The 22,832-nt window shown below is 47.2% G+C and overlaps 3 protein-coding genes and 1 long non-coding RNA gene across 5 annotated transcripts in view; 2 read left to right on the top strand and 2 right to left on the bottom strand.

The window, feature by feature from the left end:
- LOC6504986 (partitioning defective 3 homolog) overlaps positions 1–9,173 on the bottom strand; it is a 36,692-nt gene extending 27,519 nt beyond the window's left edge. For both annotated transcript variants that reach the window (XM_032452011.2, XM_001965648.4), the window contains exons 1-2: positions 8,772–9,173; positions 7,310–7,889 (exon numbers count right to left, since the gene is read on the bottom strand). In XM_032452011.2, the coding sequence (XP_032307902.1) occupies positions 7,310–7,429 (120 nt within the window). In that variant the 5' untranslated portion in view covers positions 7,430–7,889; positions 8,772–9,173. The remainder of the gene's footprint in view (positions 1–7,309; positions 7,890–8,771) is intronic.
- On the top strand, positions 5,089–5,386 carry LOC123257568. The gene is made up of 2 exons (XR_006507673.1): positions 5,089–5,284; positions 5,340–5,386. It is a non-coding gene; the product is annotated as an uncharacterized LOC123257568 (long non-coding RNA).
- Positions 9,174–9,258: 85 nt separating the features above from the next.
- On the top strand, positions 9,259–18,680 carry LOC6505284 (protein xmas-2). The gene is made up of 6 exons (XM_001965650.4): positions 9,259–9,560; positions 9,617–11,171; positions 11,228–13,784; positions 15,403–15,642; positions 15,714–17,808; positions 17,876–18,680. Exons 1-6 carry the CDS (start codon positions 9,517–9,519, stop codon positions 18,225–18,227), a joined length of 6,843 nt encoding a protein of 2,280 aa, XP_001965686.2. The 5' UTR covers positions 9,259–9,516; the 3' UTR covers positions 18,228–18,680.
- Positions 18,681–21,246: 2,566 nt separating this feature from the next.
- On the bottom strand, positions 21,247–22,669 carry LOC6504985 (coiled-coil-helix-coiled-coil-helix domain-containing protein 2). The gene is made up of 2 exons (XM_001965651.4): positions 22,469–22,669; positions 21,247–21,974 (listed from the first exon to the last, which is right to left on the bottom strand). Exons 1-2 carry the CDS (start codon positions 22,513–22,515, stop codon positions 21,536–21,538), a joined length of 486 nt encoding a protein of 161 aa, XP_001965687.1. The 5' UTR covers positions 22,516–22,669; the 3' UTR covers positions 21,247–21,535.
- Between the last annotated feature and the right edge of the window lie 163 nt (positions 22,670–22,832).

Raw genomic sequence — 22,832 nt, 5'->3', positions numbered from 1 at the left:
ATATTTATAAAAATAATCTACCTCCTTTGACCAAGTAAAAACTAAACCTCCTCCTCCATACCTTTAAAAATTAGATAAAATCCGATAAACTTTTAATTTTTTTACTCAGAAAGCAATGATTTTTTTGTGTTTTTTTTTTTAATAATAAATAAATATCATAATAACTACGCTCCCTGGTTCTCTATTGAAATGAATGCTAATTACCTGATTTACAAAAAAAAACAGTGACCGACTAGGTAGGTAGTTCTGGGAAACAGCAGATAGTCCCCCGAGAACCCCGGAATGAGTGCAAATTTGTGTGCCAGACTGGGTACTCTTTGATGGGTATGTTGACCCAAAGTCAACCCTTTTTCAAAAATATATATATATATATTTATTTTTTTTCGCTATAGCTACATTCCGATACGTGCCTATATCAGACATGTGCGATCGCCATCGCTTGAGCGCTTGGGGGGAACACGAATAATATCTACACTGCCAGAAAAAAAGGTCTCAACAAAGAGTCAGTTATGAGAGGTAGTCGGTTATGACAACCTGGAAGTACTAGTATTTTTTTCCAGTGCATTGTGCGAGGGAGATGGCGGGAGAAAGGGGACAGAACATCAGACAGACAGACCGACCGACCGGACCGGGTCGGACCGTGTTTATTCCGGAGCTTACTCATTACCCGAAAACGTCACGTTGCAACATGGAAAGTACGGCCCAGATGGAGGTGGGGGTGTGGGTAGAGGGGCAGTGCCACGCCCACTCTGGCTTCACTGACCAGCCGATCGGTGCATTGTTAAGCGCTGTTTGCTGGCCCGGACGATGATGACAAAACGACACGAAACAGAACTAGTTTGGACACAAAGCCGAGTTCGGAATTAAAAAAGTAAACAAAGAATTAAATAAATGCATTTTTAAGCAGGGGGGAATGGGGGATCTAATATAACAATACGACCTATAATAATAACAAAAATAATAATGCGATAATGTTCAAAAATAATAAAGAGGTGAGGCCTAGGGGGAGCTTCCATAGAGGTCTGTAGAGAAGGGGCTATAGGTGGGGCTTCGAGATAGGGTTTCCCATAGAACCCTCAACACTAAATAGAGCTCTAATAGGTACTCCTTATAAAGATATAATAGAGCTAATACAGAGCAATGATAGATCTTGACAGAAAAGCAGTAGAACCCAAAGGTCTTGAACCACTAGGGCTACAGATAGGGCTTCTAGACAGGGATTCCCATAGACCTTCTCACACTTAATGAAGCTCTAATCGGTACTCCCTATAGAGGTATGATAGTAGTATAACACATCTCGATAGAAAAGTAGTAGAACCCTCATTAAGGTGTTCACTGGTGAAGTTTCTCTAACCTTTAGAAGAGGTCTTCTAGATAGGGTTTCCCATAGAACCCTCTTCAAAGTAAGGGTTAAATGAAGCACTAATAGGTACTCCTAATAGAGCTATGATAGACCTCTAATAGATCTCTATTAAAAAGTAGTAGAACCCTAATTAAGATCTTCACTTTTCCGAACTTGAACTACTTGCCGTTTTTGCACTTGACCCGGGTTCCGATTCAATGGAGCCCGTCGACCCACACGCACTTGCCACGCCCCTGTCACCTTGCCCCACTGCTCCCTGCTCCCTGCCCCCTGCCCCCTGCCCCCTGCCACCTGCCACCCAAGGCGACCCAACCAGCCATGAAGCCCAGGCGGAGATGTGGAGTAGAACTGCCTTCTTCGCCTTCGACTCCCATCATTACTCCCATTTTTGGAGTCGACTCGAATTAATTCAAATAATTGTGGCTAAATGAGGGAATTAATGGGTGTAGTTTGGGGGTGTCCAAGGACATAGTTAGTAGGGCGAGGTGTGGGAGTGTGCAGGCCGGCTGTCATAAGCCTCTTTATTTGTTTTATGGCGGTGGTTGTGTTTCCTTTTTTTTATGATTCCAACTACTAGTAGTAGTTGTTGTTGTTGTTGTTGTCAGTGGCAACGTTGCAACAGAAAACAACAGCTGGCTTCCCGGCGGCACTCCCCTGGAAGGGAACATTAACCCTCCCGGAGATCCGTGATCCTGAAAATGCATCCGAACGGAAGCCCAAAAAAATTAAAACCAAACCCATCTGGAGCACGACTAAAGGAGGGAGGGGCAAGGGCGGCGGGGGAGGGGGAGTGGCAAACACACGTGCGTGACCAAAAATAGATACTCAATTAGTGTGGCAATAAAATGTTTGTAATTCGAGACGATAACGAAGAAAATGCACTCCAGGGTGAACCTTGACAGCAGGCCCTGGGCGGTGACTTTTGGCTTTATCTTGTTAACGAAACTGCTCAGTGTTTAGTATTAATTAGTGGTGCTAGGGGGGTTAGGCTATAGCCTAAAAAAAACAGGGAAGGTCCACCCCAATTCCAAGTCAGGGGGAGGGGGAAGTGCATAGAGAACCCCAGCTCCAGACCACAACAAACAATCGTGCAATCGTGCCAGGCGTGCAAATGGAACTCGAATATGTCCACTTCCAAGCCATGGCACTCTCCCCCTCTCAGCCCCCTCCCCTGGTACGTAAGTAAACCCCATCCAGATACCAGTCTCCCCCTAGTTCCTAGTCCTAGTCCTCCATAACCCATAAGGGGGAATAATTTTCCAAAAATATGAAAGGAAAACAGAGAGTGGAAATAATAGGTGCAAGGGGCAAGGGAACAATGCGCCAATAAATCGACAATAACGATTATTTCGATTACTCATGAAAGAGCCAAATGGTCTCATAAACTATCGATTATTCAGAAGTTATGCCAGATAGTTGGGAAGAGAGGGGAAAAGTGGAGTTCTAGATCATAGGTATGGGGGAGTCGGAACAATGCATTAATATATCGATTTTAAAACGATTATTTCGATAAATAATTAAAAAACTAAACAAAATGGCTAATAAACTATCGATTATTCTTCCTAACAGTTAACAAGAGAACTGGTAATAGAGTTCCACATGAATGCATTAATATATCGACTTAATGGCGATTATTCCGATTATCGATTATTGCTCAATTAAAAGCAAAGTAGGTTATTGTCTATCGATTATTCAAAAACAGAAGTTCTTCCATAGCATGAGAAACAGATCTCTCAAATGAAGTTCCAAATATTAACTATAAGATAGAATTAATGCATTTTTTATATAATTATCGATTATTTCGATTACTTATGACACAGCCACAGCCAAATGGCCCAAAAACTATCGAAGTATTTAGAAGTTATTCCTGATAGTTAGGAAGAGAAGGACAAAATTGAGTTTAGATCATTGCAAAAAGGGGGAGAAAACAATGCTTTAATTAATCGATTTCAAGACGATTATTTCGATTATTAATACTATATTTGAAAAGCAAAACGGCGAATTATTTTCTATCGATTAGTAAGGAACAGAAGTTCTTTCAGAGATTGTGAAACAGATCTGGCAAATGCAGTTTGAAGTAATAACTATAAAAGAGGCTGATATTTATCGATTATTTCGATTACTCATGCAAATGAAAAGCATACTATGAAAAGCAGCTATTAAACAAGAGATTATTCAGAAAAAGAAGTTCTTCCAGACATTCACTTGCACATTGAAGTTGGAAAAAGAGTTTCTCCCAAAAGGTATGAAGCATCTATTATCGATTATTTCGATTACGATTTCCATAGCAAAATAGGCAGATATTATATAGATATTCTCTATTAATTATTCAGAAATATAAGCTCTTTCCCAGAATGTGAAACTGATATGGAAAGTGGAGTTTTTTAGTGGAGTAAGTATGAGAAAAACTAAACAAAGCATTAATAATAATCGATTATTCATTGAAATTGCCAATAGCTAATAAACTATCGATTATACCGAAGCAGATCTTGACACAAATCCAAATATTAAGTACATGAATGGAAAAACAATGATATAACATTCTATAGATATAACATTGATTTTTTATTAAAAAGAAAAATAGCGAATACCGCCTTTCGAAGAAATTTCAATAGATCTGGGAAGAGGAATTTCTAATAAATAGTATCGAACAGAGGCATCAACAATAATCGATTATTTCGATTACTCGTGAAAAAGAAAACCAAACTATAGGCTACTTAACTAGAGATTATTCAAAAAGAAAAGTTCTTCCAGAGAATGTCCATTAGAACTGGAAAATGGAGTTCCACATCATAATTATGATCGTCAATTAATCGAACTAATGACGATTATTTCGATTACTTAAAATATTACTCAAAAGAAAACTGGCTAATTATTCTCTATTGAAAATTAAGAAACAGAAGTTATACAGAGATTGTGCAAGAGAAGTGGCCCATAGAGTTTTTAACAATAAGTATGATAATAATGAATAATATTCGATTATTTCGATTAGTCATTTAAAAGAAAAATGGCTAATATTATATATTACCTATTTTGAAACAGAAGTGCTAATAAAGTATCAAATATTCTAAAACAGAAGTAAAAAAGATCCGGCCAACAGAGTTTCACCTGAAGTTATTAGTCTGAATAATTATCGATTATTTCGATTACTCATTCAGAAGGCAAATTGGCCAGCAAACCAGATACCCCTAAACCGATAGAGTTACGGCTTGGAAGTAGAGAGGAGTTCCTGGGAAGAATGTGGAGCAGAGCCATGAAATGCCATTGGGTTCTATGGCTGCAGTTTCTAGAATCTAAAATATAATTAATCGAGTTGTGGGCGAACGGACCGAAGGCGGCGGACAGCGGACAGCGGACAGTGTCTGTTTGGCGAGTGGGTGTTGATTGAAATTGTTTTTCATTTCAATTACAGGCCGTATAAAGAGAGAAACGGCAAATGGCAAATGGCAGTTCAATTGAATTTCTCGCTCCAAATTTGGTAGCCAAGTGAATAGTCGGCCCACAATGCAGTATAGAAGTAGAAGCACCAGCAGTAGCAGTAGCATATATATCCATGGCCGATACTATACTATATACTATATACTATATACCATATAGTGTATGACGCAGAAACGCACACACTTGTGCCGGAGAGTAGTAAGTAAGTAGTAATCAGGTTGTTGTCATGCCAACCGACAAAACAGAAACTATTATAGGCTATAGGCTGCACTCGCACTCGCAACCCCCAAGAGTCGTTTCGAGTCGAGTTTTGGGTTTTGGTTGTGTGTTTTTTTGTGACGAGAATCGAGTAGTACAGTGCTACCTGACGCCTGACGCCTAGTCGAGAGGGAGGACAAGGCCAGAGATTTATAATCTAGGGACTAGAGGCCTAGCCTAGGAAGTGCCGAAGAAAGCCATGCTCTCTAAGGTTAAGCTGTTGTGGTAGGTTACGAAGGCGACTGTTGTATTGATTTTGTTCTCATTGCCATATTTTCAGTGCAATTATTGGCCTAAACCAATTAGAGCGCCAACAATTGGCGTTAAGAAAAAAAATATAGAAAAAATGTTAAGTGGAAGTGTGGAAGCAGGAGGGCCGGCAGAGAGGAAAGAGAGAGGGCTATCGAGAGCTGGATATTTCTTTTTATGACTAAATAATTTACAAATTGTGCAAAACTGGTTTGCCAGCCTCGCAGTCGAAGTCTCAGTCTCAGTCCTCAGTCTCCGTCCCAGCTACCACTTTAATGCCAAGAATTCAGCAACAGCGACAAGAAAAATGCTCAATGAATTTTTTTGTTCAACCTCTCGAGTTAGTAGTCTCTTTTTTTTTTATTTTTTTATTATTATTTTTTTGTATATTTTTTCGTCCGTTTCCCAGGCAAAGCAAACAGATGATGAGCCACCACCCGAACGAAACCCGAAACGTGATGAAATTGCATTATTTTTTTTTCTGCTTCAGCGTTTATCAGTTTTAATAAAAAAAAAAAAAAACAAAATTAATTATAAAACATATGGCTCTTAGGGGGGACTTGATAAGCAAACAACGCCCACAAAAGCTTCTCCGGGAGGACTTTTGCAGTTCCAGAAACAAGTTCTCCAGCTCTCCTGCTAATTGCAACCAAATCTGCTAATATTTCTGGAAACAAAAGAAACTAATTCAGTTGCAATAGGTCAGTTGGCAACAGACTGCAGAGCTCGTTCTGGTTTCTTATCCACTTGCCACTTGCCACTTGCCACTTGTGTTTTTTGTCTAGAGCTAAGAGCCGAGAGCCGAAAGCTGAAAGCTCTAGGAACCTCAAAAAAGTCGGATAGCACAGCTGCAGAAAACGATACCCATGAAGTAGTATCTCTATCTCATGTGGCTCTCAAGAATTTCTGAAGTTGCAGAAACAGCCAGACTGAAAAAGGAACAAGAGAGGTCACAATATTATACATTGTATTTTCAAATGAAATACCTTAGAGTCTTGGTTGAGTCTAGTTTCTTGGCCGGCAGTGCACTGCAGAGGCAGCATTAAATTGCATAATTAGCAAGTTGAGGAGCTGGATCTGGAACTGGAACTGGGCACGTGATCGCGAAATGGAAAGCGGCAGCAGCTTCTTATCTAGTGGCTCTTTCTTTCTTTTTGCATTTAATTGCAACTGGCACAGTTTCTTTTTGGCCTTTTTGGCTTTTGGGCCAAAAACAATGCCACTTCCCACACGTTGCAGCTGAAGAAGATCGGAGATCGGAGATCGGAGTACCGGAAGTCCCAAAAATTCCTATTGGAATAGTTCCTGCCACTCCGGCAAAAAGCGCTCCATAATCATTTCGAATCAGAATTTTCCACGGAAAACCTACCTTTTTTTGATTAATTATAGTTGGTAGGTAGTTGTGATGTTATTTCATGTGTTATTTCTGATTAATTAAGGTGCATCTCTTTGGGTTGTAAAGTGCACTTCTCGGTCGGGTTACCTGTCCTGGCCCTCCTATCCCCCCCCCCCCCCCCCCCCCCCCCCCCCCGCCACACCCTCGATGAACCCTAAAATCCAAACCAACAATCTTGGGTTCAAACGAGTTCAGAAAGATATAAAAATGTTCTTTTGATTCTCGACTGACTTTTATTATAATTCCCCCTTCCCAGAGTATTCTCAGTTCTCTTTTGCGTTCTTCTTCGATTTGTTTGTTGTTGTTATCATCTTCTCCCCACCTCCTCCCCCCTCCTCACCCTTCTGTCACTCACTTTTTGGGATTGTTTTATGGCCGCAGCTCGCCCGGCTTATCATTATTCAAATATTTTACCTAGACTCTAGAACCAACACTCATGAGTGTGTGTATCTGCCTTGTCACTGTACCCCTCCCCCCTCATAGGCGCCTTTTTTTTGTTGTTTTTTGTTGTAATTACATCACTTTCAAGTGCATCATTTCCGCTTTCCCCGTCTTAGACTCTACGAATGTATCTCGTATCTTTGAGATACAGTTCTGAAACTCACCTTGCCGGCCGCCTTGATATAGCGCCGGGTGGCCTCCTTCACCAGATCGCTGACCAGGAGATCCCCGGAACCGCACGGCACCAGAATCCGGACATCGCCAAAGCACACAGTCACCTTCATTTTTCTTCTTTTTTTTTCGAGTTCGAGTTTGTTTAGATATAGATATTAGATATTAATTTTTTGTTCGATTTTCGAGGATTATCGCTGGGGTGCACTTTCCATTTTCTGTTTCTCGCGTTCACAGGCACAATTAACCGTTTATTACACGCTTCGTATTATTTTTTAATTATTTTTTATATATATATTTTTTTTTCTATTTTTTAGATAGTTGCGGAATGTTCAGAGCTGGATGCCCCTCAGATGCAGCTAGTTGTTGTTGTTGTTGTTTTTGGTGAGGATTTCGTTGTGGCCGCATCTTTATCAGCGCCCTGTCTTCTTCACCCTGTTCGTCGGGTTGTTAGTGTTGTTGTTGCTGTTGTTGGGCAGCTGCAAGCAAGACGCCTGCGTACCTGGGGAGGACCAATGGACGGACGGATGATCACTTGTTCCTTAGATCACTCTTTTAATCTACGCCTGCGGCCTAGAAAAGAGAGAGGCAACTTCGTTTAGCTTGGCTAGAGAGCGAGTGGGCCACTGTACTAGTACTAACTAAATATCAGCCAAGTTATTAAATAAAAAATAAAAACAAAAAGGAAAACTACTTTTTCAAAACTAATTCTCACACACACACTATCGCACTGTACCCCGGGACACTGGTAACGGTTAACCGTGAACTGCTCATGACATTACAAGTGTATTTCGATCCGGAGGACACCAGAACTCCAAACTGTGACTCTAAGAAGCACTAACACTGGAAAAGAGGTCTGATGTCGTTTCGCGGGCCTCTGATGGCAAAAAAAAAATGCCAGGCGAACGCGTTCTCTTGCTCAGTGTGACCAGGCCCTGGAATCGGGGAAACGCCAAAGCGCCGTTAGGAGTGGACTGAATTTTGAATTCTTGAAAGCAAGTCCTGAAGAAGATTTTCTTCAAATTGGAAAGATATTTAAACCATTAAGGAATAAATAATTTAATTTTCAAATTTCTTTATTTAATCCCTAAAAAAAAGTCACTTTCTAAGAACTGTACTATCTAAGGATCTCGCTAAGTGACCTGTGCACCTGGAACCTGTACTATTTCAGGATGCACGCTTCTCTCTCTCTCTCTTTTACTCCCTCTCACTCGCTATTTACTTAGCATACTTCACTCCGACTCCGAGTGGCTTTGTTGCTTTTTTTGCATTTGCATGAATCACACGCGCGCACAAAACGAGTTACAAACAAACAGCAACAAAAACAGCGGGCCAGGCCAAGATCATCGAAAGAAAAAAACAAAAAAAATCAAATAATAATAATAATATTAAACGCGTCTCTCTGCTGCACCTAGAACGAAACCTCGTTTCGTTTTTTTGGAGTAGGTTGCTCACTTTTTGATTTTTTCGCATTTGTTTTGTTGCTTGGCAGTAGTTTGGTGGTGGTATCTGTCCTACCAACAACTCTGCGGCCCGATCATTTTTGTTTTCGTTGCCAGCGCTGGTACTTCTGGCTTAAACAGCTTATCTGCCACTGCTCCGTCGACGCTTTTCCTGCTGGCGTCGCCGATTTTCACTGTTATATCTCGATATTCAATTCGCACTGCACACTTGCTGCCCGCGCTTATTGCCCTCGATCAGCGATCAGTGATCAGCGAACAGTGCATTGTTTAAACTCAAAAAAAAAATGTGCGGACGCGAGCCGCAGCAGCACACGACCTCCCGATTCACGATTCAAATTTGTAAACAGTAGAGGTGGACGGCTTCCACCTGGAAGGTGTGTGACTGCGCTGCTGCATTTGGTATTTTTTAGCTCAAATAAAAGCAATTTCACGCATTCCTTCTTATCGATAGATGGTCACACTAGACTAGCTAAATTTGGCTATCGATATATCGGTGAACAAAAATTCATATTTATTATAAATATATAGTGCTATGATCCGATAACATCGGCTGAACAGTTATAGAACAGTTTTGGAAAATACCCACGCGGTTCGGCGGGATATTAGATCCCACCACTAGATGCTACGCTTCGTGTCACGACTGTCACGCGACCAGTCACTAACACCAGACGAAACCACCTCCAATGACCTACGATTTGTGCAAAAAATTATTATAATAGAATTCGCCCTGATGTTCAATGGCGGATTTCCGCCCTGGCGCCTACAACTACAAGACACTACTGTGCGTACTACCATCTACCACCATACCTAAGATTCGCTAATTTTCCCCCCTCGCAGATGCAAAAATATACCAGATCTATTTCTTGACAAGTTTGTGGCGCGGTCCCACTTCGGGCGCTTCGGAACCCTCGTTAACTTCGTCCTGCGACCCCGCCGGATGACCTGCACGGTAAGCTATGCCACGGAGGCGGAGGCGGAGAGGGCTCTGCTAGAGGGCGGCTCATTCAACGGCCGCCAGTTCGACATATCCTATGCGGAGAACGAGAATTCTCCCGCCCAAAAGACGGAGGAGTGGGTGGACCCCGATGTTCAGGCGGAGCTCAGTGCCCTCAGTGCACCATGGAGGAGCGACTATCCGGCGGGAAAAACCACCAAGAAGACTTCGTCTTCACAATCCCATTCCTCCTCACATTCTTCGGCCTCGACTTCCAAGATGCCGTCAGGAGGAGGAGGAACATCCACCAGCAGAGACCGCCCGCACACACAACACGAAAAGGAGCTGGAGTCGCTGCTCCGACGTCCCGCCCACACGGCCGAGGAAAGGTATCGCGTTTTGGATGCCCGTGACAAGCTTCTCCGCCTTAACCAAGCCCACAAGCGCTCCAAGAACCGACACAACTCCAGCACTGCCACCGAGGGCTACTGCCCGGACATGTGCCCTGAGAAGGAACGGGCCCTGCGCGAGTTCCAGCGCCAGGTGGCCGTCTATGAGCTTCAGACCAACTCCGACGAGCTCATCTGCCACGAACGGGCCCTGAAGCAATATTCCCGCAGCAGCGCCGACCAGGAGACGCCCCTGGCACATGAACTGCGTGGCGAGCCCGCTCTCCACATGACCATGAGCTACCTGATGCACGAGATCATGGATATAAGCGACAACCCCGAGCTGAATCTGGGCGATTGGTTCCACTTTGTGTGGGATCGCACACGCTCCATCCGAAAGGAGATCACCCAGCAGGAACTGTGCTCCCTGGGCGTTGTGAAGCTGGTAGAGCAGTGCGCCCGCTTCCACATCCACTGCGCCGCCCGGCTGGTCGCCGCGGATCCCAGCGTCTTCGATTCAAAGATCAATGCGGAGAATCTCACCAAGTGCCTGCAGACCCTGAAGTACATGTACCACGATCTGCGACTGAAGGGCGTGCAGTGCCCCCGGGAGGCGGAGTTCCGCGGCTACATCGTCCTGCTCAACCTGGCGGACGCCAACTTCCTCTGGGACATTGGCCAGCTGCCGGCCGAGCTGCAGAGTTGCCGGGAGGTGCGTCAGGCCATTCAGTTCTACCTCGCCCTGCAGGACACGAACATTGTCCGCTTCTTCAAGCTGCTGCGGGACAAGGAGACTAGCTACCTGAGTGCCTGCATCCTGGTCACGTACTTCACCCGTCTGCGCGTCCTGGCCCTGCAGCGACTGATCATGGCCTACAGGGCTCCCCGGAAGAACGAGGTCTCTTCGCTGCCGCTCATCTATGTCTCCCAGATGCTGGGCTGCAGCGATCCCGAGGAGGCGGCGGAGTTCGTGGAGCACTACGGCCTGAAAGTGAACAGTGCCGGCCGCGTCGCCCTCACCCGCATGCACACCGTGGAGTCGGAGTACAAGTTGCAGCGCCAGATAGAGGTAGGTCCTTGAAGGAACTCCACAATGAGCAAGTAAATACTTTGTTGTTTTTCCAGTTGGTGGAGTCCAAGCGCCAGCTCTCCGTGGGAGAGTGCATCTGCGGGGAGCCCCTGCCTCCGAAATCCCTCTACCTGAACCACCGACCCCACAACAGCTTTAACGAGCACGGAGTCCTCAAGAGCGTGGCCTGGGCGGCCAAGGATCAGCTGCCCGGCATGCACGCCCAGATAGAGGTTCCACCATCCCGCCGTTCTCCCCCTCCATCTCTGCCGACGCAGTCCTTCCACAGGCCGCCCAACGCCGACAGCTTCTTCAAAGTGCCGATGGCAGCTCCTGCAGCGCCCGGAGCAGTGCCCTCCACGATGTTCCGCTTCGTGTTGCCGCAGCCCACGCGCCAGGCTCAGCAGGAGCGCGCTGCCTTCGAGGACCAGCAGCGACAGGCGGAGCGCCGTAGGGTTGCCGAGCTGGAGGCCCGCCAGAGAGCCGAGGCGGATGCGCAGCGGGAGCGGGATCGCCAGGAGAAGATGCGGCAGCTGCAGGAGGCCGAGGAGCTCAACCGTCGCCAGCAGGAGCTGCAGAGACAGCTGAAGGAGCAGCAGGAGCTGGAGAAGCAGCGCCGGCTAGAGCTGGCCAGGATCAAGGCGGAGAAGGAGGAGCAGCTGCGGCAGGAGAGGCTGCGGCAAGAGAGGGAGCAGCGGGAGAAGGAGCAGCGCGAGAAGGAGCTGCGAGAGATGCAGCTGAGGAGGGAGAAGCGCCAAACGGAGCTGACCTTCCAGTACTACGACGAGCTGCTCAAAGGCGACATCGAGAAGGTGTGTCGCCAGGAGCTGAGCCTGCAAAAGGCGGTGAATAGCTGCTACCTGGACCTGGTGGACAGCCTCATTGCCGAGATGGCGGAGAAGGAGCGCCAGCAGTCCATCTACGAACTGGGTCTGATGCGGCTCTACTGGCGTCGCTGGCGCAACTACCGCGGCATCCAGCAGCAGAAGGATGTCCTCTTCAACCAGCTGCCCCTGAGCTTCGCGGCGGAGAACCCGCTGCGCCTGATCGATGGGCGCCAAGTGGAGGAGTCCCTGCGCCTGATCCGGCGCTACCGACAGGGCGAGGCCTGCGACTACAAGAAGCTTCTGGCCGGCCTCGAGGAGAACAGCTGGCTGAAGCTGGACCTGTGGCGCGTCCTCGACCAGTGCCTGCCCGCCAAGCTGCCCGGCGCCCGGCGATTCTACAAGCTCATCCTGATGCTGCCCGCCGGAGACAATGGCCTCCAGCTGAACTATGACCTGGACCGAGGACTGCTGCAGCAGCCCCAGGCGCCGGATGCCCGCCTGGAGCCTGGCGGCTACATCCGTGGACTGGCCCAGAACGTGGCCCTGAGCGTGGTGAAGGTCAGGGGCGACTGGAACCAGCAGGATCTCCTCCAGGCCGATGGCATCGTTTGCCTGACTGGAGCTTCGCACTTCCCCCAACTGGGCCAGCGCCTGCAGCAGCTCGTCCGGGCCAGTGGCTGCCCGGATGTGGCCCTGATCCTGCAATATCCGTCACATTCCCATGTGGATCAGCCCCAGCCGCCGCTGGAGCAGATGGGCCTGCGCCACTGGAGGATCTTCCCACTGAGACACTCCGGAAACAACCGGCAGCGCTTGCTGTCCCACGTCCGAAGTGCCGTCGAGTTCCTGGCCGGGACTAGAAGTGTCCTGGACCTTCGGCAGGTGGAACTGCGCGAGTTCCTGATCGAGAGCCTCGGACAGGAGCTCTTCCGCCAGCTGAAGTACGCCGCCGACAGGGACGCGACCATCCGGAAGGGCAGTCGGGAAAGCCCCCAGTACTGCGTGGAGCTCTACAACGAGGCAGTGCATCGCCTGCAGCTGGTGGTGGGCGAGGACTTGAGCACCGCCTCTCGACTGCCCGAGGAGCTGCGCGTCTTCGTGGAGCCGATGTCGGGCATCGTTACCTTGGACACCAACCGGATGGAGTACTTTGAACCGGGATGGGAGAGACCCGAGCGCCGCCGGAGGATTGTGGATCTGATGGAGCGCAGCAAGCTGCCCACGATGAAGCCCCTGCCCCCACGGGAGGAGGAGCAGTGCCAGTGGGTCCTGGACTACGCCCAGCAGTCGCAGCAGGAGGAGCTGGTGGAGCCCATATCCCTGCAGGCCATCAAGTTTCTGGAGCGCTCCCGGCAGGACTACCTCGGCCTGGTGGAGATCTTCGCCGGCGAGAGGCTGCAGTACGTGCTGCGCCAGGAACTGGAACTGCCCCAGGGACTGGTCTACAAGGTGGCCAGCCTGAAGCAGCGCTTCCTCACCGCCTGGTACTACGAGTTCCAGGCGCCCGACTACAAGGAGAGCGTGAGGGAGCTGGTGGAGGAGTCGGCCAAAGAGCAGGAGCAGCTGGAGCAGGAGGAGGCGATGGCGATGGCGGAGGAGGAACTGGATTTCCAGACGATCATCAGCCGGGCGGAGGCCATCCTGGAGCGGTGCCAGAAGCGTCGCATCCTGGCGGAGCTGAACAGCCCCAAGGACGCCGCGAAAAAGAAGCCGGACAGAGACGCCGCCCGCCCGGATCCGGAGAGCAAGGCCAAGCGCCAGCGCCTGCACAAGTCCTTGCTGGACTAGCCCACATCCTTGCCTGCCAGCTGCCAGCTGCCCGCTCCTGTCGCGATCTTTTAATTACTTTCTATGTTTGTTTGTCCTTTAGCCTTTTAATTGTCAACTAGGATTTTTTTTATTGCAATTGTGAATGAAATTACGCCGGATTTGTAAAAAGCCAATTATTCCAATTATTCGAATTATTCGTACGATTTTTAACGCAAACTTATACAGAGCGAGCGAGAGGGAAGCGGCAATCAGAAAGAGACAGCACTTGCCCCTCACGAGCCACGACAATTGGAGTTCAAAAGATTATACAACATTTTAGGTATAAGTCCATTTGTAACACTTTAGATTAAACAATTTTTCTGTAATAAACCTAAGCGCCGTACTTTGTCATTTCTAAATAATTATACATCGATTTTTATCGATTTTTTTTTGAAAGTGCAGTTTTTTCAAGTTCTTTTATGATTTGAAAGTGATTATATATCGATCATTATCATTTTCTTAGTTTTTAGTGAGTAGAAAATGATTATTTATCGATTTATATCGATCTAAGTACTGTTGTCATTTCTAAATATTTATACATCGATTGTTATCGATTTTTTTTTGACTGAAAGTGCAGTTTTTTCAAGTTCTTTTAAGATTTGAAAGTGATTATATATCGATCATTATCATTTTCTTAGTTTTTAGTGAGTAGAAAATGATTATTTATCGATTTATATCGATCTAAGTAGTGTTGTCATTTCTAAATATTTATACATCGATTGTTATTGATTTTTTTTGGCTGAAAGTGCAGGTTTTTCAAATTATTTTATGATTTGATAGAGAATATACATATATAGATCATTATCGGTTTATTTCTCTTTTAAAAAAAGTGCTGATTATTTAATAACTTATTATGTTAGAAAATTATTATTTATCAGTTTATTTCGATTCAAGTGCATTTGTAGTTTGAAAATTGATTGTTTATCGATCATTATCGATTTTTTTTTGTGTTTTAACAAAAGTGATGATTTTTTAGGTACTTTTGTGATTTTAAAATAATTATTAATCGATTTATTTGTATTCAAATACTTTTGTGATTTGAAAATGATATGATATTGATAATAATCGATTTTTTTGCTGAAAGTGAATGTTTTTCAACCCTTTTTGTTATCGATTTAATTTCATATTTTAAAATGATTATTTGTCGACTTATTCCGATTGAAGTAAATTTGTGATTTGAAAAATGATTCTTTATCGACTTGTTTTACCGAGAGTGTCAGTTTTTGTACTACTTTCATCATTAGATAACAATTATTTATCGATTTCCTTTCCATTTATCGACGAGTTTTCGATAAAATACCGATTTGTTGGCCTCCAAGTCCAGGTAGTCATACAATTCTGATTTTATCGATCAGTAATCGATTTATTTGTATTCAATTACTTTTGTGATTAGAAAATGATTATTTATCGACTTGTTTTACCGAAAGTATCAGTTTTTCAAGTAATTTCATGACTAGATAACAGATATTTCTAAATTTTGTACCATTTATCGATAAGTTATCGATTAATTATCGATTAATTATCGATTTCTGAAAAAGCCCTATTCTTGTTAGACTTTTTAGGAACTTATCTGTTAAAATTGTTAAAACAAGCAGGCCATGGCTCTGGAACGGACAGCTGTCAAGGGGAGCTGGTGCCGGACGATCCGTTCGAGGCTCAGTTTACTCTACAGCTCCGAGGCGAAAGCATCCACTTTTCCAAAACTATTTGTGTTTCCCGTTTTTTCTATTTTGTTTTTACGATTTTTATCAATTTTAAACCGTTTCGAAAAAATTGCCTGGAAAAAATGCACAGCCTAGTTGCACAAACGGAAAAACATATGCGGCCCAAGCAAGGTGAGTCCGAGTTACTCTTCCGGGATGTGGAACAAGTTCTTCCTCGTCTAAATCCCCCCCATCCTTTACAGCTGGGCGCCTGTTCTCAGTTCTCCGTCACACCTGCACCGCTGCCCTAAACATGTCCCTAGCCGCCGGCAGCAGCCGCAACGCGGCCGGGACCCTCCGGGAGCTGGCCAACCTCCTCTCCGGCCAACAAGCGAACGGGACGTGGCCCCGGCACATGGCCAGTCTGGTGAGTCGCCCGGGCTTTCAGGAGGGCCTGTGGCATCCCTACGTCAGCTTCAATACGCGCCTCGAGCGCAAGCTATCCGTGGCGATCCTGAAGCGACGCTCCAGCATGAGATTCCTCAACCCCAAGCCGGACACGAAGCGTCCATTGAACAGCCGGCTGCCCATCACCTGCCGGCACGCCCCGAAGACCATACAGGCCCGCCAATGGCACCACTGGAGGAACACGGCATTGCGACCCCTGCTTCTGCCCTCTTCGAATATCTGGACAGGCTTTCTATCCAACCGCTGCTATGGAGCGAGACGGCGATCGGTGCCCCAACTGGAGCTTACCGAAGCCGAGGCCGAGCACGGAGAGTTGATTGTGGAACGATATCGGTCCAATTCCAAGCTGGGGGAGGTGCCCCGCCGGGGCTACCGCATCGAGGAGGAGGAGGAGGAGCCCAACGACAACTATCCCAACCAGCAGCAGGTGCTGCAGCTGATGAAGCCCGAGATGGCGACCAAGTGGGTGCCAGTCAAGGACGAAACCCAGCCATGTAATCTACTGGACAACCTGAAGGCCGGCCGGAGCGGACGAACCATGGCCCAGTCCACCGTGCGCCGGGAGCTGCGCCGTCATCACCGGTACTCGCACCGCGGTGTCTCCAATCCGATACCGATCTCCGAGATGGAGGAGTATCGCCGGGCCGACGAACACCTGCCAGTGCCGGTCTTCATGGGCGAGCCCATCGAGCAGGAGCACCTGCAGATCAACAGCAGCAGCGCCAGCGCCCAGATGGTGCCGCGGCACTCCGACGACGAGGATGAGGAGGACGAGAACGGACGTCAGTCCCCGCTGGTATGGGGCGAGATGAAGAAGATGTCGCCCTGGGGTGGGCTGGCGCGCGTGGCGAAGCGTTTGGCGTCCCGGAAGAAGCCGAGCCTCCTGCCGACCATTAAGGCGGCCAAGTCGAACCTGCTGCTGGCCGAGGAGCATGGCCGGAGTCGCCACCCGAGGCAGCAGAGCGCCAGCGTGGACAGTCTGGAGGCGGCGGAAGAAGAGGAGGAGAGTCGTCCAGCGAAGCCGCGCCCCCCGCAGCTATCGCTGAAGAGATCCACCGCCAAGGAGCCAAAGGTGCGGAATCGGTCAGGAGAGGTTGGAGGCGTGGCGGCCACCAACCCGGCCAAGGACAGCAATGAGCAGGTGCCCCGCGAGCAACCCGCGGAGCGAGCATTGCTTAAGCAACATCTAGCCGACCTGCTACCTGTGTCAGAGCCCCACGCCTCCTTCCGGATCGAGTACCAGCCCAACGCCCCCACCCGCCAACTCCTCGAGCAGGGCCGGTGCCATGTCTCGCTCCACCGTGAGCCGACCAGCCTGGGACCGGTGCGTCCCTACTCGACCGTCCAGGGCCCCGACCTGGAGAGGAGCACCTCCGTCGGCCTCGATCCCCTCGGCCTCGCCCTCATGAGTCCCCGATGTCCCGGCGAAGTGGTGCCGCTGCATCACATGGACGGCGCCAAGCGGCCCCGTGCCGTCAAGGTCGTGAAGAAGCCATCGATGCTGACCCTCCTGCGCCGGGAGGCCTCCAAGCTGGCCGCCAAGACGGGCCTCAAACGCACCAGCTCCTCGCCGCGCGGACCCGAGGAAGAGACGTACTCGAACCACAGACAAGCCCGGGAGCACCACTCGCCACGGCCCAAGGGTCGGGTGCGCTCCAAGCTGCCGGCCAAGGAGGTGGTCGCCCTGGGCGAGCTGCAGAAGGCGAAGCTGAGGCGATCGCCCACCGAGTCCTTCCGCCACGTGGAGACCTCGTATCGGGCCACTGTCACCGACTGTCCCAATCCGTTCAAGGACCTGGAGGCGCCCAGGATCATGGAGAAGGCGGTGGCCACCAGCTCCAAGCAGGCGAACCAGGCCAGGAAGTACAAGTGCAGCAAGTTGATAACCAGGTGAGTTCTGAATCCTGAAAAATGGGAATGGGAATGAGAATGATGAATGATGATCCTTGTGGGATAGGATTCCTGTGTATAGCCGCAAGGAGTCGGTGTATGGACGTGGGCGTGTGGCGCCCAAGCCGGAGCCAGCCTCCAAGAAGTCGCACAAGGTTCGGCCGCCCAGGCTGCCAGTGGTGAGTTCTAAAGTCCAGACACCCGATCCCAAGGACCCCGAAAAGTACGTCCAGATGGAGGCGAGCCGGAAATTCGAGGGCAGCCGGAAACTGCCGCCGGTCAGCAGGAAGGCTGCCATGCTGCCGCCACCAGTGCCGTGCCTGGAACCGCCCCCAGCCCTGGCCATGGGCATGACCAAGGAGAAGCTGGACTGGGCGCGCTCCCAGCGGGCCTACTCCGAGCGTAGGTGGCGCTACTAGAGAGCGGACTTGGACTTGTGACTTGGGACTTGGAGGGTAGAACTCCAAGGACCCTGGTCCCAACCCCCCCACACCCCGCAACTGCCATGGAATTCCAAATTGAGGAGTGAACACGACAAGCACAGACATGCACAGACAGGCATGCCAGGACATGCTTCACTACCACTACCACTAGACTACCACTACCTAGACTACCGACTGAACCTACAACTACAACTACAACTACAGCTCACTAACCACTACAACAACTGCAACTACAACTACAACTACCACTAGAACACCGTATATCCCGTTATTCTTTGGACCTAACCTATGGAGTTTAGCCCGGAGTATGGAAATCTTGGAACACTACTACTACTACTATCCCCGCAAAAGACGCCATAGACCCCCACCCCCACCCCCCCAACAATGCAATGTAATCTCTTGGAAAGATTAGGAAAATTCTAAAGTCAATTTTCGAGTCGAACGTTTCGAAATCGCCGTCCATGATCCGTTTGGTAATCCATTCAGTGGCCAATTGAGGTCAGAGGACCTCAGTCCATGTTATATCCTGACATCCTTTTACCCGTTTTGACTGCCACCCACCCGAGTTTGGCACAGTCATTTTATTTCGTTAACCCCCACTCCCAACGCCCCCCCCCCCTTCCCGGATACCGGATACCGGACACCCGAGGCCGCCTTGGAACCCAACTGTCTTCAGTCAAGACCCGAATGTGCTGCTGCTTCTTCTAACGTCAAAATCAATGTAGTGCGACGATGTTGTCCAGTCCGGAGCTATCAGAGCCGCCACCAGAGCCACCACAGCCACCGGATCATCCCATCATCCTGCATCCTGAATCCTGCATCCTGCATCCTGCATCCTCCCGCATTCCGCAGTAACCGATTCGCAGGTACGGACCCCGATGTGGACAACACTCCGATTCAAGACTTCTTGTTACTGTCGTGACGCATTGCCGTAGGTCTTGAAATAAAACGGAAAATTTCTAGTATGCCTCGAAAAAAACAGGACTATTCCTTAAAGGGGGGGAACATATGTACATATATCATCAGATTTATATATTCCTTCAGATTCTTGGCAAGTATGTATCTGATTTTTAAACTTCATTCTGCTTCAAAATCTGGAAACAAAATATATATTTTTTGGAATACACCATTTTTTTTGAAGCGTTCTCTTGAAAAACTCCGGAAGAAGGGGGCTAGCTGGATCTTTTCCAATATCCATATGATTTGTGGATATTTAAGAGACACTTTAAAAGATTCTAGAAAAATAACAACATCCAGCAACTAAATACTTTTTAGAATTTTTGTCAAATCTTAAATTGAAATAAATGCATTGAGAGCCCTTCGATTGATTTCCGATTGATTTTCAATAGGAAGACTTTAAAAGAGAAACATTCTCATTTAGGAAGGAAATATTTTTTAGATTATTTGTCAAATTTTCCAGGTTATCCCTAGGTCTATATGGTCTATCTAGCTATATCTTGGCCAATTTCCATTCGATTCTCAAGAGGAATAGATTCATCGATTTATAGTTCGATTCTTCGCCAATCTGCATCAAAATCTGAGAGCAAAATATTTTTTAAATTTTTTTGATGAAATATTCTAAGGGAAACCCTTACGAAATGTTGGGAAATCGTGGATGATCCCCAACAGAGTCTATATCTTTGGAAATTTCTATCCGATTCTTTAGCGGAATGTCTCTAAATATTTTTCCCCATTAATATTTTGTATCAAAATTTTAGGGCCCCACATGACTCCGATTGAAGGCTATATCTTTGACAATTTTTATTTGAATCTCAGAAGATTCTTAGGGGTACCTCTAAGGACTCTTATTTCCCTATCATTCTGCATCAAAGTCGGAAAACAAATATCTATTAATTTTTTTGGTACATTTTCTAATGTCCTTTATGCCCTGGGTTTACTATAATTCTGGATGAAAGTCTTCGAAGAAAATATTTTATAGTTTTGTTGTAATCTTTATAATATTTATAGAAGAATAGATGGAAAGATTCTCTATTCTTATGAAAGCCCTCGTTTCTTGATCATACTAGCTCCCAGTCCCATTGATGACCTTAAGGTCTACGGCATTATCACGAAAAGCAAGAAGGATCTCTGGGGCTTTCTGGGACATGAGAACCAGCGGCGTAGATCTCGGAGTATTGAAATGGGACGATAAGCTTCAGGAAATCGCACAAAAGTATTCGAAAAGGATGAATCCGCATCCTCAAAGCTCAGCTAGGGAACTAGGAACCGCTGTCCTTAATTCAGAACCTTACCCAAGAGTTACAGAAGACTTACAGATAAAGGCTTTAAAATAATTTAAAATACATAATCCACATAGATTTTTCTACCTAAAATGTATTGTATATGGTAGGTTTAATTAATAATTAGTCTTCTAATAACTAATAACTAAGGATTGAGTAGATGTACAATTTAACAAACTGCCTCATGGGTAGCAGTGCTCTAATAATTAAATAAAATTTCGTAAATAAAGGAAAGCTTTCCTCAAAATCAAAGTCCAATGGCTATGACTAACGACACGATTACTTATTATTGTTGTAGCGAAGACTATATAGTAGATATACAATACATATATACTATATAGAGGTATATGTATAGTTTGTAAACATGTTTACCATAATCACCACTGTTTACGTTCCACAAATTTCACCAAATTAGACGCAAATTGCAGTGCCACCTCTCGCATCAAAACAACAACAAGGCCACGTCAAGCACGTGACAACTGACAAAGAAGCCAACAAGAAAGGGCCTTAATTATAATACATATACTAAGAAAAATGAATCGATTTGGGTATTTATAGAAGTGCAGTGTCACTTGCTTATTTCGGTTTCTTTGTAATTCCCATTTCACAATTGAAGAAACCTTTTCGTTCCAGAAAGAAAACAAAAGTCTTTGTGTCACAGAATCTTTGCTTTGAACTAAACCAATAGGAACTAACTAAATATTGAACTTAATTACAAGTATTATTTAATAATAATTAAAACACTGACGTGGATGTTCGGTTTTCGTCTCCATTGGCAGTCCCAGAAGAGGGTTTTTTGGATGGGGATTCTCGGGGATTCAAGTGAGGGAACTGCCAATGGAGAATTCTATTCAACATTATTTCGCACTACATTCAAACATTCTCCCTTTTGGATGCCTTCTCATTTAACAATTAGAACTAAACGAAAATTAGAAACAAGCGCTCGGCGCTCCGTTTGGTGACTGTGCTCTCCATACTGTGCTGCCGAGGTAGTGTAGGGGGTTCTGTAGGGGGTCTATCTGTGGAGAGGTGCAGAGTCGTCCTCTACTGCATGTGATGCGCCTGCTTGCACTGCCGCAGCGCCTCGTTGAATCCCTCGCAGAGCGACAGATCCGCCTGGCCCTGGGCGCACTGGAGGAACTGCTTGATCTCCCAGGCGCAAGCGCCCTGCGGCTCCGTCTGCTGTGGCTGCTGGGCGTAGTACTGCTGCTGGGGGGCCGGGGCCGCAGCGGCGGGTGCCGGAGCAGCTGCCTCCTTGTCGCCGGATCCGCTGAACAGCGAGGTGATGCCCGCGCCCATGGTGTGTCCAATAGCCGAACCGACGGCCACGCCACCAGCGGTGGCGGCCATCTGCTGGAACATTGAGGGCTGCTGGGGCGCCGGCATGCCCACGGCGCTGGGGGGGGCCGAGACGGGTGCCGGTGGCGGCGGGGGAGCAGCGGCACGTGCTGGCACAGGTGCGGGTGCTGGGGCCGGTGCGCTACTGCAATTGGAGAGAGGTATTGTTATTATAGCTTGTTTTTTTGCGGATGAGAACTATTTTTCTGAACTTTGTACCTTTATAGGCCAAGAAATGACAATTTATGAGATTATTCTGCCATTTCTCTAATCTATAAAGATTATCTCTTTGGTAACCCCATGGAATGGCTTCCAAAACTATTGGTTTCTAAAACACAAGCCAAGATAGAGGAAACAGCAGGAACCTTGACAATCCAAGGCCCCACATCACTGGAGCATCCCACATGAAAGGGTCTCCCTCCTGGTCTGATCCACTGGTCTGATTTTTTTTAGGTTACGTAACATTTTTGAGGTGCCCCGCAAAGCGACGGTAGGTGAGGAACGCTACCCCTGTATCGGAAGACAAAGATCTTCCGATCCTCAGGCGATTACGAAATGGCCTTCCTCTTCCTGGCGCCGCTTTGTTGTTTCCTTTATCATGGCCACTATGGGCACTTTGTTTCGGATTTCGTTACTTACCGACGAGCGGATGGCGGGGGGCTGGCAGAGCGTCCACGACGAACCATTTTGTTTGTTTTATTTAACTGTTTTCTTGATGTCTTGACTGAAAATCACACGAAAATTTCGCTTTATGCTGCTTGGCGATTGCCTCGAATGATGTCTGTCGGAAACTTATAAATGAAATTCGATTTCGACGAGAAAGTTCGGCCTGCTTTTCTGAGGTGGCAGCACCGTTATCGTCGAGCGAGTTATCGATAGTTTGGCGATGGTTTTCCTGATGTATGGCAACCTTGTTGCTTTTTCTGGCATCTCTATCTTAACGGGAGTTTCACTCAAGAGCGGGTGGTTTAAATTTTAAAGTGTTTTGAAGCGATCAACCTTA

The sequence above is a fragment of the Drosophila ananassae genome, chromosome XR (genome assembly GCF_017639315.1).
Source record: "Drosophila ananassae strain 14024-0371.13 chromosome XR, ASM1763931v2, whole genome shotgun sequence".
Lineage (NCBI taxonomy): Eukaryota > Metazoa > Arthropoda > Insecta > Diptera > Drosophilidae > Drosophila > Drosophila ananassae.
The sequence above is the reverse complement of the archived record's forward strand: the minus strand, read 5'-3'. Positions and strand labels throughout refer to the sequence as shown.